The sequence below is a fragment of the Daphnia pulex genome, chromosome 3, assembly GCF_021134715.1.
Source record: "Daphnia pulex isolate KAP4 chromosome 3, ASM2113471v1".
Classification (NCBI taxonomy): Eukaryota; Metazoa; Arthropoda; class Branchiopoda; order Diplostraca; family Daphniidae; genus Daphnia; species Daphnia pulex.
The window spans coordinates 1631411-1645896 of record NC_060019.1 but is presented as its reverse complement, the minus strand read 5'-3'; the positions used below and the strand labels follow the sequence as shown (position 1 = coordinate 1645896).

Here is a 14486-nt window from a genome sequence, read left to right as displayed (position 1 = left end):
GCAATAGATACCTGGTCGGTTCTCGGCCGTGTTGGCTTCCCTATCCCGGTTTCAGGGTAAACGTGGTCCGATTTGGAAAAATTGATGAGCGCCTCTAGTGAGTGTGTCAGGTACTACGTGAAGCCAGCCAATCAGGAAGGGTCTATGAAAAACTCATTGACCAATCACAGCTTACTTTTCTACAAGAAGTGAACAAAATAAAAAGGTAGAAGTATCCAACTGTCAAACCTCTAGGTCTTTTCTAAGTGTCCCAACATTCTTACATTTTATTGTTTGGTTGTGTAAATTGTTTATTGTTCCGTTGACATAATACACTACTTCTTGTTTTGAAAATGTACACTTTTCACATTATAATTTTCATTTGGTAGTTGATCCATCGAAATGCAAAAAATCGTTTGTTTAATTTGATCAAAATACCATGTCCAATTCTTTGGTACCATTGATGAAGTTACTAGTGACTGAAATGTCACAAAATTAGACTTGAAATTAGTAGAGCTTGCTTCCATAGAAGGTGATGTAACTGTCGAATCTTCAATGACAACAGCAACATTTTCGTTCATTACATCAGGAAGTGGATCAAAAATTGCTTCTTCAGCAGCCTGGTGAGTGTCCATTGATTCTTGAATAGTAGAGGTAGCTTCCATAGAAGGTGATGCAACTGTCGTATCTTCCATGACAACAGCAAGATTTTCCTTGATTGAATCTGGAAGTGGATCAAAAATTGCTTCTTCAGCAGCCTGTTGAATGTCGATTGTTTCTTGAATAGTAGAGGTAGCGTCCATAGAAGGTGCAACTGTCGAATCTTCGACAGCGACAGCAACGTTTTCGTTCATTACATCAGGAAGTGGATCAAAAATGGCTTCTTCAGCAGCCTGTTGAATGTCGATTGTTTCTTGAATAGTAGAGGTAGCGTCCATAGAAAGTGCAACTGTCGAATCTTCGACAGCGACAGCAAGGTTTTCCTTCATTACATCAGGAAGTGGATCAAAAATGGCTTCTTCAGCAGCCTGTTGAATGTCGATTGTTTCTTGAATAGTAGAGGTAGCGTCCATAGAAGGTGCAACTGTCGAATCTTCGACAGCGACAGCAAGGTTTTCCTTCATTACATCAGGAAGTGGATCAAAAATGGCTTCTTCAGCAGCCTGTTGAATGTCGATTGTTTCTTTAATAGTAGAGGTAGCGTCCATAGAAGGTGCAACTGTCGAATCTTCGACAGTGACAGCAAGGTTTTCCTTCATTACATCAGGAAGTGGATCAAAAATGGCTTCTTCAGCAGCCTGGTGAATGTCGATTGTTTCTTGAATAGTAGAGGTAACTTCCATGGAGTGTGCTATAAGATTAAATTTAATGAAATCGCTCTTCAAAATAAAATGTAAAGAGAACTATTATCAATACCTGTACTGTCAAATTTCTTTCTCTTTGACGTAGTAGGTATTTTGTCTACTTTTGGTCGTTTCCTTACTGATGCATTGCTAGCATTTGCTTCCACTACAATACATATTAAAAGAATTGCGTTATTTGATATTAAACAAAATAAACATATGTAAAAATACCATTAAGGTTATTTCTCCATTGAAATCCACCAACATTTTGCATTGCTTGTCGACTAGATGTATCTAAAATGAAAATGGTTCAGTTTCTGTGCATTACAGATTATACAGGATATATAATATACAATACCATTTATCAGAAAATGTTTGGGAATTGCTCCAGCATTAAGATTCCTACGTTTGAAAGGATGGAACACGTTCAAAATTTCAATCCCTGATTTAAAGTCACTTTCGTCAAAATGACGGGAGCAAATACGTGAGGTGCTCGTCAAATTGCTACATGGAATTAGTTCTTGCCATTTTGATAATGAAGTTTTAGGAACTGCAAACAAAGTAACATCATTTTCTTTTTGATTTCCTTTGTAATATGTTGTTTTACAACCAGGAACAGCACACCTGCCAACCATTTTTACAGAAATTATGGTTAGGCTTCATTCACGTAATACACGATGATGGCCGACGTATTCACATATTACACAAAAATGGCCGCCGAAAGTATTATTTGAAAGTCAACGTCTTATCACTAGATGGCGCTGTTTCATTTTTACCACTTCACAACTTCTGACAAGCTCCGCCCTAAAATGTCTGAAAATCGGGGATACGTTTACCCTAAAACCGGGATAGGGAAGCCAACACGGCCGAGAACCGACCAGGTATCTATTGCTCTGTTGAAAAGTAACGAGAAAATGTATCTAATTAAGTTTTTGAAGACGTAAATATTATGTCAAGAAGGCTAAACTTGTATTATTCTATGATTAAAATATATTTTTGATCAATTGAAAAATGCGAAATGCGCAAAATTGCAATAAACGCCGCGATTAACTTTCACTTTCTCTGAAAAATATGGCAACGCTATACCCGTCATCAGTTGTTTGTTTTCATCAGGGAACCTTTGGAAATGTCTGCTTGGTTTTGATTTCGATGTTTGAAAATTCGGAGATAAAAAGTGAGAAATTATAAAACAATTATCTGTATTTTTTCACTTCGCAATTAACAGTTGCCACCTGGTGATTTCAACAGATTTAAAAAAAAATGTCTTGGCCAAATAGCCTAAAGACAGTGTTTGTGATTGATCATGGGCCGATAATGGCACGTCCTTCTGATTCACCGATTGAATTAGACGTTTTCAATAAACCAAGGGGCCATGGACCAGGAGCATTTATTCCCGTTACACCTGTGTGCAAATCATTGTGGACTTGTGCAGCAGAAGCATCATTTGAGTATTGCAGAATTGTGTGGGACATATATCCAACAGGTAGACTTATCAGATTCATGATCTGTGATACAAAAGTGAATCCAGTTGGATCTTGGGGAACAAATCAACAGAATCTCACCAGTGTATGGCATATAAATCAAATAAATTTACTGCTTTCGATCAATAATTGTTTTTCAAATTAACAGATTACTTATCATTTTGCTCAACTTGGTGTACCTATTCCTGATGTTAGACATGGAGATTCGAACATTATGCACGGGTTAACAGCAGCACTTGAAGCACTTACTGAATGTTCAGATGCTCAGTTGGAGAAATTGAAGTCACCTGAGAACAAATCAAAGGTTTCATTTTCATCTTTTCAAAATCATTCTGTGCCTAACAATTGAGTGTCTTTCAGGTTCACAACAGGGGACGAGTAATTTGCATAAGCTCTTTCAGAGAAGATGGATATATCAGAAATTTAGAGTCTTTTTTTCAGGAAACAGTTATCCAGATCAATCAGCGGAACTTTGCCCCAACACACATGCCCATTCATCATTGTGATTTTGTGGTTGTGAATATCTATCCAAATCCTCCAACCCTTGCACTTAAAGGTGAGTAAATTGATGTGCAAACTGTATGTCTAATTGAACATTTACATTTTCGCCTACAATCTAGAACACCTTCGATTAGACCTTTCCCCACTTTTAAGCTGCGAAGTAATTTCAGCTTGTGCTAGCCGTATGCTTGCCAGTCGTCTTGTAAGGTATTCTAATCTGATCTTTTGTGTATAAATAACTTATCTGTGAGCTTAAACTATTCCTTATGATATTCACATGCAATAGTCTTGTGCTTCAGCACTATGAGTTGGCTTCGACCACAGTTACTGGCATTCCCATGAAAGAAGAACAAAACGCGTCTTCTTCAGCTAATTATGACGTCGAGATATTTCATCCTGTGGCAGCGCATGCCGACATCTTGAAGTTAAAGGTTGTTTTTATCATTCGGGATGTCTTATAACGCAACAACTTTAACAAGTTTTTTTTTTAAATTATTTACTTAGAACGAAAGCGCTTTATTTATCATGAAAGAAGGGTACGGCTACAAGACAGTCACTCTTAAATGGTGCACTCCTCGAGCAACATCCAACAGCGTGGAGATGTGGCCTTGTAGCTCAGCTTACCGTATTTCACCTGTGGACGTTACTAGCCGCCCTTCTTCGTGTTTGACCAATTTTCTCCTAGGAGGAAGGTAAAACAATCGTCTTTATTATGGACCTCTTGATTAAGGAGGTACAACATTTTTATTACTCTGTCATACGTGTAGATCAGTCATGTTGGAGTTACCACGAAGTGGCACTGGTGGGCGAACCACTTCGCATATGTTGGCCGCTCACGGAGGGGAAATCTTTCTACACTCTTTATTGATCGGTCGAAGCGTCATTGAAGACCCTCCTAGCATTAGCGAAGGTTCTGGAGGAAGAGTAACAGATTACAGGTAAAATAATTTTGTGTTTCTGGATTTTGAAAAATGTATTCATTTTTTAAAATGCTTTTAGAATTCCTGATTTTGGAGAATTGATGAAAGAAAACAAATTGGTACCTTATCTCTTTACTGAACCCGCTGGACCAACCACACCTGTAGAACGGGCCTCAAATCGGATGGAACGCTGGACACAATATTGGCCAATGACAATTAGTTCGACCATCGTATTTAACATGGGAGTTCACATGGAATCCTTGACTAAATTAATAGTCAATGAAGAGTTGACGGACGACCAGGTTATCGAGTGCAAAAAGGTCATTTACAACTTGTTGGCAATCGAGTCTAGGAATGAACCATTGCCTCCAACCTGCTCCGGGCATCGCGATCGGGGTGCTAAAGGCAATCGCAGAGAGGAACAATACCGAATTCTCTTTAAGGTACAGAATATGAAAATAGTCCATGAATTGCTTATCGATCAACTCTAAAAATAATTTTTTTATTTAGGAATGTGAAATCATGTTACGACATCACTGCCGAAGTGAGCAGCATCGGCGGGTATTGGCTTGTCTACTGGAATGTAGAAGCAAAGGAACCACCTCCAATCCTTTAGTTATTCCTTCTACAGCTAAGGTATCAATAGTCTATATCCCTTCAAAATTGTTGACAAAGTGTTATAGTATTTAATTTTTATGTTCTTAGGATATTGCTGTAGACATTACTTCTACAAAATCAACGATCCCAGATACTCCACTCTCGCCTGTTGCGATGCCTGTTGCCAAAGCTCCTCGACTAGACGCAAGTTTAAAATTTTCCTAAAACAAAGCATATTATACTTTATTATAATTTATTTTAATTCTAGGTGAGGTCGTCGTTGGCAGGTAAAAGTTTGTTAGAAGTATGGAATTCCAGTGTATCTGCTGAAGTATCAAGAAAACAGCGGGAGTTTGTCGGTCGCGTGAAAGCTGGTGGACAAGGGCCAGTTAAGTTGTATGCCCATCTTGATAAAGAACATGAAACATGAGGTATAAAAGAACTGCTGTATTCTAGATTTTCACAATAAATGTTCAGTGTTCCACAGACTAGAGAGGAGACCAAGATCCTTAAACAATTTAGTCCACTCATTTGTTAAAGAAAAATCACTAGAGTACAATGGGGTATAGATCTGTATCGGTTTTAACTGGCTGAAGTGGTCGGTGCCAATAGGTAACTGTTTCTTGAATTAAGGCATGGCCAAAGACTTCATTGTCAAACACCACTGGTTCTCTTGGTCTTGTGAAGTAGTCGGGGATAAGTCCACTTTGAGTTATTACAGGCATCACCATTGTCTGCCTTTTTCGTTTACAAAAATGGTGAAACCCATACAACATAACCAGCAAAATCATACCAACAAGACTAACAGTGGCAGCAATAATAACAGATTCCCAGGGTGAATTTACATCTTTAGACATTGAGTTTTCAGTCAATTTAGTATTTACAGTAAACTCTGATTCATTGGCCAATGTTGAGTTGAGTATTCTTTTTAGTTGACCATTGTTGGTATCCATTCCTTCCTGTCCCAAAAGAGATTGTACAATGAACTGTAAACCATCTGTTTTAAACCAATGTGTTCAATGAACTTACCCAGAAGTATTTTAGGTTCTAGAATCACCGAGAGATAAAAAAATTGTTCATAAAAACATTATTCCGTTTTAAATCTTCCCAACTAATCGGCCGTTGTTTAAAACCCCGCCTTCAGAAACGAACACCGTTTTTCTATGTCAACTTCTGAAAATGTCAACGCAATTTTGGTGCATGTTCGACTGTTTGAGCTTTGACAAGTGGTGTTAGGTCCGATGTCATCCGCTAGGGGCGACTTCCGGTAATATTTGAATTCAGGCGCACATATATTCTGCTACAGCTTGAAATCGCTATCGCTTGCCTGCCTTGCCATTCCGATTTCACGAGTGGAAGAAGGTCTACGAGCAGATCTCACAGAAAGGACAAAAGAATGAAATATATTTCCGAGAATCGAATAGAGGCCTTGGAAAATTCCCTACGCCAAACATCGATTTGTCCAAAGGACATTTTGTATTATTAGTGCATTTGCCCAATTGGGCCCATGCGATCAGTTCTCTAGAATTATGATGAAAGCTCCAGTCTAGAGAAGAAGAACCAAAGACTTAGTGTTTCTTACGTTTAGTGCATGGTTTAGTGGTAATTTTAAGTTAGCAGCGTTGTTGTGTCCTTTAGTTACAGAAATTAGGATTGTTTATCAGAAGCTCTTCTTTTATTTATTATTCCCCTCCTGATGAAGTATCAGCACTGTTATGTGAAGTTAAATTTTTAAAAATCAAATAAATTTGCCTCTAGCGCTTTTCACATGCTGCTCCTTGCAAACAGCTAGCATTTAATTTACATTTCGCTCAATAATTGATTTTCTTTGTTGCTATCAGCACACATTAAAATCGTCCTTTAATGAACTTTATTTATTATAGTATAAGCCGTGATATTATAGCATTTCCCTTCTTAATCGTCGTCGCCTGTAGTAACTCCCCATTTGATTTTTTAAATGTTTTCGTTACCACACTCACAATAAAGACCATTTATTTATATTCTGGAATCACTCCAGTATATTGTACGCAATTTGAAAGGTTTCGGAAAAAGATCAAATATCGCATGCGGGTGATAATTTCCTTAATTCCGAACGATTCACATTGCCCGAAAAACTCAAACAGAAAAAATATATTGTTGGGTGCAATCACCTAGATGCTAGCGAAAGTGCTTCTGTGTAAGATAAAGCATATTAAACAGCTTATTGTGTTTTGCTGTGCTTTACGAGAAGTTAGCCCTCTACATACATGCAAATGATGTTCTTTTATCGAATTTACTGTCTTCGGCACAGAACCGTCATTAAATGTCAAATTTATGAAAATATTTTAATGGGTAAGTTTTATGGCGGATTATCCCTCTAGTGTACTACCCTCGTGCGAGTTCCGCAATCAGATTGACAAGCTACACTTACATTTCGCTCAATAATAGGTTTTTCTTGTTACTATCAGCACAAACTGACACTATCCTTTAATGAACATTATTTATTACAGTAATAGCCTATTTCTAATTGCATTTTCCTTCTTATTCGCTGTTTATTATAGCAACTTTCCGCTTAATTTTTGAATAGTTTTTGTTACATCAATTAAGGAAGAGAAATTGTTTAAATTCTGGAAGCTTTTCCAATAATATTAGTTTTAACAAAGTACTGCGAATGTATGGAACAAATAATAGCATCCAATAAAACTTTTGAATCAATCTGCAATGTCAGGTCGCGGTTGATTCGATCATGATTATTGCGTTGTAAAGCTCATAGCTCGTTGTACTTCTTAAATAAATTATAACAAGAAATTTATATAAACATGTCTCACTACCGTGAATTGTTGACGAATGTGCTTCTGGTAAGGGTACAGCCTACCGAAATGAGTTTGGTGTGTGGTTAAACTTATTACGAGAATCAGTTCTCTACACACGTGCAAGTGATGTTCTTTAATGGAATCCATCGTTTTCGTCATAGAACCATCATTAAATGTCAAATTTACTTGGAAATTTGAAATGGGTAAGTTTTATAGCGGATTTCACCAGGCTACCTCTCTAGTGTTTAAAATAGTTCCATAATCAATCACGTTGACAATCAATTTTATCAATTTATCGCCATTCTCTTTGTTTGTTAGAAAACGGCGTGTGATCACGATCTGTCGTCAGCCATCCGCAACCGTAACATTGTGAACCTTATTGGAATTCGCTTGAATTATTCAAGATTATTTTCTGCCAGTAAACGAGGAAAAAAAGGTTGGAGAAACTGATATTAGTTCGTGTACGTCTTGTTCGAAATCCTGCGCCCTTAAGGTTGATATTCTTTATTCCTTTTTGATTCTATGAACTGCTATGAATCTCAATTTTCTTTTCCAATAACAGTGGAAGTTTAAAGTTAAACACTCAAATTAAAATTATTTAAACATTATTTTAAACAACTTTTTTTTAAAATGAGAACATAAGTTATAATTTCCGAATAATGTCTATCCGTTTCTTTTTCTTTACTGGAATCCCCACTAGTCGTGAATTGCATTTCGTCAGTTTCACTTGCTACATTTACTTTTACTTCTGGTTACATTTCATATATGCTCGCAGTGATTGGGACACCATAATCAACTGCGTGCGCGGTGCCGCGTTCACTTGTTATCTAAACGTAGCGTCGTTTCATGTTGGTTAACCAATGATAATTTTAAAACGTGTGTAGTTTATTTCAGTACTCAAAATCATAGGCATAGCCTTTCATATAATGAATCAGAAAGTAGAAATTTGTCCGTGGTTCTTTTTCTCTAGTAAAAGGCAATTCGTGCATTCACAATTGACTGGTTGGCTATTTGATTTAATTCAGAATGGACGACAATGATAGAACAGGGATAGATGAAATAGTCAAACATTCGCCTAATTTATTATTAGGCAGCGTTTGCCTTTATCCGTCCTCTACGGTGACGATGTTCTCCGACCCTTTGGTGTTCACAGTTCCGGGAGTGGTACCGAAATCGACTCCACCCGAGCGACCTCTGCGACATTTAGCGCACATTCCAATGGCGGCCCCCAAAACGATCAAACCGCAAAAAACCAGCAGAAGCCCGCCAAAGTCCATTTCGTATTTTATTTGCTTAACCCTGCATGGGCAATTTGACATTAAAATGTTTTCAAAATTTCAAATCGTGAATTGTTGAATAAGACACTTACCTTGCAGGTTTTTTTGAGCGCTAAAGAAGAATGGTGACAGTCTAGTTAAAGTGGAGTTGAAGCACACTGAGCGCCACCAAAGTACAGTTATGTTCTACCTTTAAGACTTCATGAAAGAGTATTCAGTCAAATGAACGATAACAACCCAGCTTTATTTGAAGGGGAGGCTTTGTTGAAAAGCCAAGTTGACTCGTTATCTTTTTTTTTACGCTCCTGGCAATTTATGAGTGCTGTTGTCGGCTTTGGACTGACTTCCTTATCTCTCTGTTAGACAATCCGCAGTCGCCATTGTGAAAGATAACGACAGCGGTTTTCCTGTTCTCAGATTGGACACTTGTTGCCGAATGTGACACCCAAGTCGTTAGATGCCTATAAACTGGATTATTATTTTCATCATCCTCGTTATTAAATTTCAAGTTGCAATCGACTAAGATAGGGATTTTGGGTACTTTCCCCTGACAGCCTGGCACTGTTTATTGGTTACGTGACAAAGAGGTGCAGAATTGTGCTGCACACCTTTGGTTAGATTTGCAGTTTGGTTTCAGAAGGTCACAAAATTTTCAGAAGTACTCAAAAACATCGTTTTGCTTCACTGTAGATGCTTTCTATTGCATTGCACAAATTCAATTTCTTATTTTTTAAATGAACATTACTCATTGTGACCTACTTGTGTCGTATTTATTATCTTGAAATAAAAAATAAACGAGGATTGTGCTTGTTGCGTGTTTGAAAGAATGAGTTTTCACCGTCAAGCGTACAGACGCCAGTTCATTTAATATTCCAGGAACATTCTCTGGTCATTTAGATGCTGTAGAACGCACTCCAGATGGAACATCAATTTTATTATTGTTAATCATAGTATTCTTGGAATACCAGTTTAATAAATAATAACTGTCGATCACCAAACACATTTCATCTTCAGTCTTGGAGGTCCAGCAGGACTGAAGAGATGATGTATATTTGTGGCGTTTCTACATGGTAGATTTCAATATAAAACATCAATCGTTTATTAAAGTCGCGGCTCAGTAAACTGTATTTATCAAAGTGAAAACTATAATTAGAGTATTGTGGTGAGTATAGTGTCGGGACATTCGAAATAATTAGCGTTACGCATGTGCCATGAACTAAAATGTCATGTTCATTTCACAATTAGAATATTCAAATCAGACTCGAATAAAAATCGCATAAAACCGATCAACTTCGGAGCACTTTAGTACTTTACGTATAAAAGTAAAGAAATGTCCGTTTTCACATTCATGGATACAAGTTTCACGGCAACGTTCGTTTTGGGTGTTTTTTTTTAACGTTACAGGGTTCGTTTGCAGTACAGTTTGTAAAATGCTAAGTTTTGATAACGAACAATATTCACTGTTACACCAAGTGTCTATCTAAGTCATTTTTTTGTCGAAGTTGTTGAATAAATTTTGTCATTAGTTGTTTCTCACACGGTACTGTTTACCATCTTGCATTATCACCCAAATCGTTCATAATAGGGATAAAACTTTGAGCAATTTATTTTGACCGATGGTGACGTAAGCTGCAGACTTTCGAAAAGCCAGTCTAATTATCAACCGTCTGTTCATGTTGATCTGTCAAATAACTGAATAACTCGAGGTAAAATAAAAACAAATAAGTGCACAGGGAAGAGGCCAGAGCTAGGGAACATAGATAGGTCATAGGGTAGGGTACATAGTAAATTTCTGGTTTGAAGTTGGATACCTGTAATAAAATACAAAAGAACGAAAAAATAAAAATTTTAGTGCTCAGCGAGTCGTCACCTACTAATTGATAATAATTCGTTAATTGAAAAACCGTTTAGCAACAACAAGCCTATTTATATGAGAATCAAATCTGGGACCAGGACCAGGGGTATGGAATGCTGGGACTAGTAACAGTCTAACATTGATCAAAACGTGCGCGTGTAAATGCGCCGTGAAACTAATGTTGAATGGCAACTACAGGTGGCTCTCGTATTGTTTTGGTGAGAAATTTATCGTTTCGTGCTGCTGCGTTTTCGTGTAGTGAGTTTCTCTTATTATTGATGAATTTTAATGTTTTTAGTCATCAGCTCTTGTAGTCTATGAGTCTTATTCACTTGTTCTAATCCAGAAGTGCTGAAAATGGCCTCGGCCTCTCCAAAACCCAAATATATTTACGAATTGCCTTACATACCCCAACGTGATCTGGCTAACATTCTGGATGACAACAATCAATGGAAAGAACTTGGTACATTAAATATTCAATTGCTGGGCCTGAACCTGCTGTTTACAGTTTTATTTGCTTGTCTACAATAGGTGATTTCATGCAGTACAATGTTACAAGATTGAATGAGTTTGGCAGAAATACCCAATCACCCACAATGGCAATGTTTTCAGACTGGGGTCAGAAAAATCATACCATTGTCGAGCTTTTTGTCTTGCTCTCCAAAATGCAGCACTACAGGGCTCTTGAAATATTGATGCCATATGGTATTGTTAATTATTCATATTTTAAGCATTTGATATTCTAAAATTAACTTTTATATATATTAACATGTTTATCAGTCGATGAAAGATACCATGTCCTAGTAAGAAATGGAGAATTGAATCTGTCAAAATTACTGAAAACAGAACTTGGTGCTGCGGCAACTCCTGGAAACTACAGTGAATTGAGCACAGCCACACTAAGGGTAAGTAAAAATCTTACATCATTGATTATCTTTGTTAATTGTGTTGTTTTTATTGAGTAGAGTCCCAGTGGAGCAAAAGGATCTGTTGATTCATGTAATTTTAATTCTCCACCTTGTGAAAGAGCTTTCCCTTCAAAGCTAGCACCATTTGAATTGGGTCAAAACAATCCAAGTGTTAGTAAACCAATATCCATCAATCAAAGTGATGTGACTAGAAGTGAAAACATTCAAGCTTCGTGGAACACTCCTTCACCCGCACAACCCCCAAATCCATCACCCCAACACGGTCCTATTAACGGAATCCTTCCTAGAAGAGATTCAGAAAGCTCGGGTATATTTAGAGACAAAGTTTTATTTGCTCTAGACATATCTAAATATAACTATTGATCTCCAGCATTTAGCGAAGCTTCATCTGCATCAGCCATGTCAAACATTCCGCCCATCGACGAGCAAGAATTGTCGATTGCAACCAACAATTGGAACACGGTTTCTATTCTTGGAAAAGGGGGTTTCGGTACAGTGTACAAGGGAACGTGGAAAAACACTCAAGTGGCCATCAAACGCATGGAGAATGTAATAAAATTTTCTTTAAATTTGTAATTTGAAAATTATTGATTTTTCCCCTTTTATTGGATTGTAGAAAGGCTTGGCCGGTGCCAACCTCATACCTATGCAGCAGTCGATGGGAGAACTTCGTATCTTGAATGCCGTCCGACACGATAACATCTTACCTTTGTACGGCTATTCACTGGGTGGCAATTTTCCCTGTTTGGTTTATCAATTTATGCCAAACGGATCGCTGGAAGATCGCCTTTTATGTCGGCAAGGGACCTATCCATTGAATTGGGAACAGCGCTTCAACATTGCCCGGGGGACAGCTCGTGGGCTTCAGTTCCTTCACACCATGGGAGACAAGCCATTAATTCATGGCGATATAAAAAGTGCCAATATTCTGTTAGACAAGAATTTCGAACCAAAGATTGGTGATTTCGGTTTAGCTAGGGAAGGCCCTCAAACTCAGTATACACACATTAAAGTAAGCTTGAATTCATCCATTGCAGCAAACGTTCCCCTTTCTAATATTATCTGCTTTTTCAGGTCAGTCGTGTACTGGGAACGCGTCCCTATTTACCCGATGAATATTTGCGAGGCAAAAAGATTTCGACAAAGGTTGACACTTACAGGTATGCTATGGAGCTTATCCTTCCATATTTGGGTTTCCGTTCGTGGTTTTACCTTTCGATTCTTTTCAGCTTTGGGATAGTCTTGTTCGAGCTTGGCACTGGACTACGTGCGTACGACAGTCATAGAGAGCACCCTTATCTGCGAGACCAAATAGAGAACAGCGGGCAAACAGATTTGCGCGATGTGAAAGCCGGTCAAGTTTGCGTTGCGCTATACCAACCGCTCATGCATTTGGGTTGGTTGTGTGCTTCCACAAAAGCCAAAGACCGGCCTGAAATGGTCAAGGTATGATCTTTTAATTTTTTTCTTCTTTCATTTTACACATTCACTTGATGGATTGACTGTCGTAATTTTAGGTTCTTCAAGATTTAGATCAATTGGCTTCTGGGATGGAGTTTTACGCTGGACACAGCACCCCACGACCTCAACTACCTGTTCCGCCCCCCACTGTTATGTCACCAATGCGTGTGCCTAGTCCTAGATTGCCAGCAAGAGATAAAGTGGTAGATGTCTTTACTCCAACCTCGAGAGAGAAAGAGATACAGTTCTTTCCTCCGTCACCGAGAGATAAAGTGGTCCCTGTTTTACTCCCAACTCCTGTAAGACATGTGGAACCTTCAGTAGAATATTTTGCACCCACTCCAATGATTCCAGCGCCTCTATTAGAAGTTCCTTCCGTCCTTCCAGCGCCTCTCTCAGTGATGAACGAGCCTGATATCATCCCAGCGTTTGATCAACTGGCTGTATCAACGGGGGTTTGCAGTATCGCATCAGGAGAAATGCCCAACTTCAATTCGTTACTGAACGTGGAATCAACTTCTCAGACAGTGGACGATCATCAGAATAATAATAGTAGTTCCGATGATAGCTCGGAGTCGAGCAGTTCTGAAACCAGTGGCGAGATAGAGACCAATGTTCGTCACAGTAGTAATACGACTGCTCAAAAAAAGATTTTCTTCTTTGGTCCTAATTAAGTACCAAATAATATTGTTTTCTAATTATTATGTTACTGATGAAATACGTTCATACTGGAAGGCAATTGGGGGTTTATCATTATAATATTATTGATTTGTTATTTCCCCGGAATCTCGGGGAAGTGTAATTATCAAATGTGTGAAAATGTATCGCCTTGTTCACAGATGGCGCGGCGTGCTGTTGTAATTTTTTCAGTGATGTCTGCTTCTGTTACAAAACTGAGATGAGTTATAAACTATTCTTAGGATTCTTCACAGTGTTAATGGTTTGTAGACATGTATTTAAGTTTTTAGGCAATCAAGAACGAGTTGGCTAACTGTCCATTGGTATTCAATACATTTAGTTCTGGTGCATCACAGACTGTAAAGACTTGACTTTACAATCAGTAGTTGGCGACGTAGCCGGTGACAATTACACATACTTCACTTTGAGTTATGACGGACCGATCAGCTTAATCCTTGAATCCTTGTGAGTAGCACTTGAAAGATCCATTGTGCAAATAAACTAAATTTTTTAGAAAGTTATTCATCTGTTATTGTGTATGCTTATAGGGAAGGTGATGCAGATTTATACATATCTCAGTACTTATTGCATCCTTCGTACAACACATCTGAATACTGCCTGCATTCTGCTACATGTGGGACTGATCGAGTAGACATACCTTCAAGTTTCCAAA

The 14486-nt window shown here is 38.1% G+C and overlaps 3 protein-coding genes and 2 long non-coding RNA genes across 7 annotated transcripts; 2 read left to right on the top strand and 3 right to left on the bottom strand.

The window, feature by feature from the left end:
* Nucleotides 1-272: 272 nt before the first annotated feature.
* Nucleotides 273-2218, bottom strand: LOC124190999. Its single transcript, XM_046583911.1, has 4 exons — nt 1681-2218; nt 1554-1616; nt 1396-1488; nt 273-1330 (listed from the first exon to the last, which is right to left on the bottom strand). Exons 1-4 carry the CDS (start codon nt 1955-1957, stop codon nt 315-317), a joined length of 1449 nt encoding a protein of 482 aa, XP_046439867.1. The 5' UTR covers nt 1958-2218; the 3' UTR covers nt 273-314.
* Nucleotides 2219-2403: 185 nt separating this feature from the next.
* LOC124190998 (integrator complex subunit 13-like) lies at nt 2404-5309 on the top strand. 2 transcript variants are annotated; one of them, XM_046583909.1, is made up of 12 exons: nt 2404-2496; nt 2571-2888; nt 2952-3107; nt 3164-3359; nt 3424-3511; nt 3591-3735; nt 3809-3996; nt 4072-4242; nt 4304-4667; nt 4735-4860; nt 4930-5025; nt 5090-5309. In XM_046583909.1, exons 2-12 carry the CDS (start codon nt 2583-2585, stop codon nt 5249-5251), a joined length of 1998 nt encoding a protein of 665 aa, XP_046439865.1. In that variant the 5' UTR covers nt 2404-2496; nt 2571-2582; the 3' UTR covers nt 5252-5309. The 2 variants fall into 2 exon arrangements, with proteins under 2 accessions (XP_046439865.1, XP_046439866.1); XM_046583910.1 differs by having other exon boundaries at nt 2419-2888.
* On the bottom strand, nt 5254-6311 carry LOC124191000. The gene is made up of 2 exons (XR_006873226.1): nt 5851-6311; nt 5254-5780 (listed from the first exon to the last, which is right to left on the bottom strand). It is a non-coding gene; the product is annotated as an uncharacterized LOC124191000 (long non-coding RNA).
* A 2166-nt stretch (nt 6312-8477) lies between these two features.
* LOC124190997 lies at nt 8478-9493 on the bottom strand. The gene is made up of 2 exons (XR_006873224.1): nt 8983-9493; nt 8478-8912 (listed from the first exon to the last, which is right to left on the bottom strand). It is a non-coding gene; the product is annotated as an uncharacterized LOC124190997 (long non-coding RNA).
* A 1400-nt stretch (nt 9494-10893) lies between these two features.
* LOC124190981 (serine/threonine-protein kinase pelle-like) lies at nt 10894-14060 on the top strand. 2 transcript variants are annotated; one of them, XM_046583880.1, is made up of 10 exons: nt 10894-11003; nt 11092-11208; nt 11277-11450; nt 11526-11650; nt 11711-11981; nt 12045-12223; nt 12291-12686; nt 12749-12834; nt 12904-13120; nt 13192-14060. In XM_046583880.1, exons 1-10 carry the CDS (start codon nt 10931-10933, stop codon nt 13807-13809), a joined length of 2256 nt encoding a protein of 751 aa, XP_046439836.1. In that variant the 5' UTR covers nt 10894-10930; the 3' UTR covers nt 13810-14060. The 2 variants fall into 2 exon arrangements, with proteins under 2 accessions (XP_046439836.1, XP_046439837.1); XM_046583881.1 differs by having other exon boundaries at nt 10968-11000.
* Nucleotides 14061-14486: the final 426 nt, after the last annotated feature.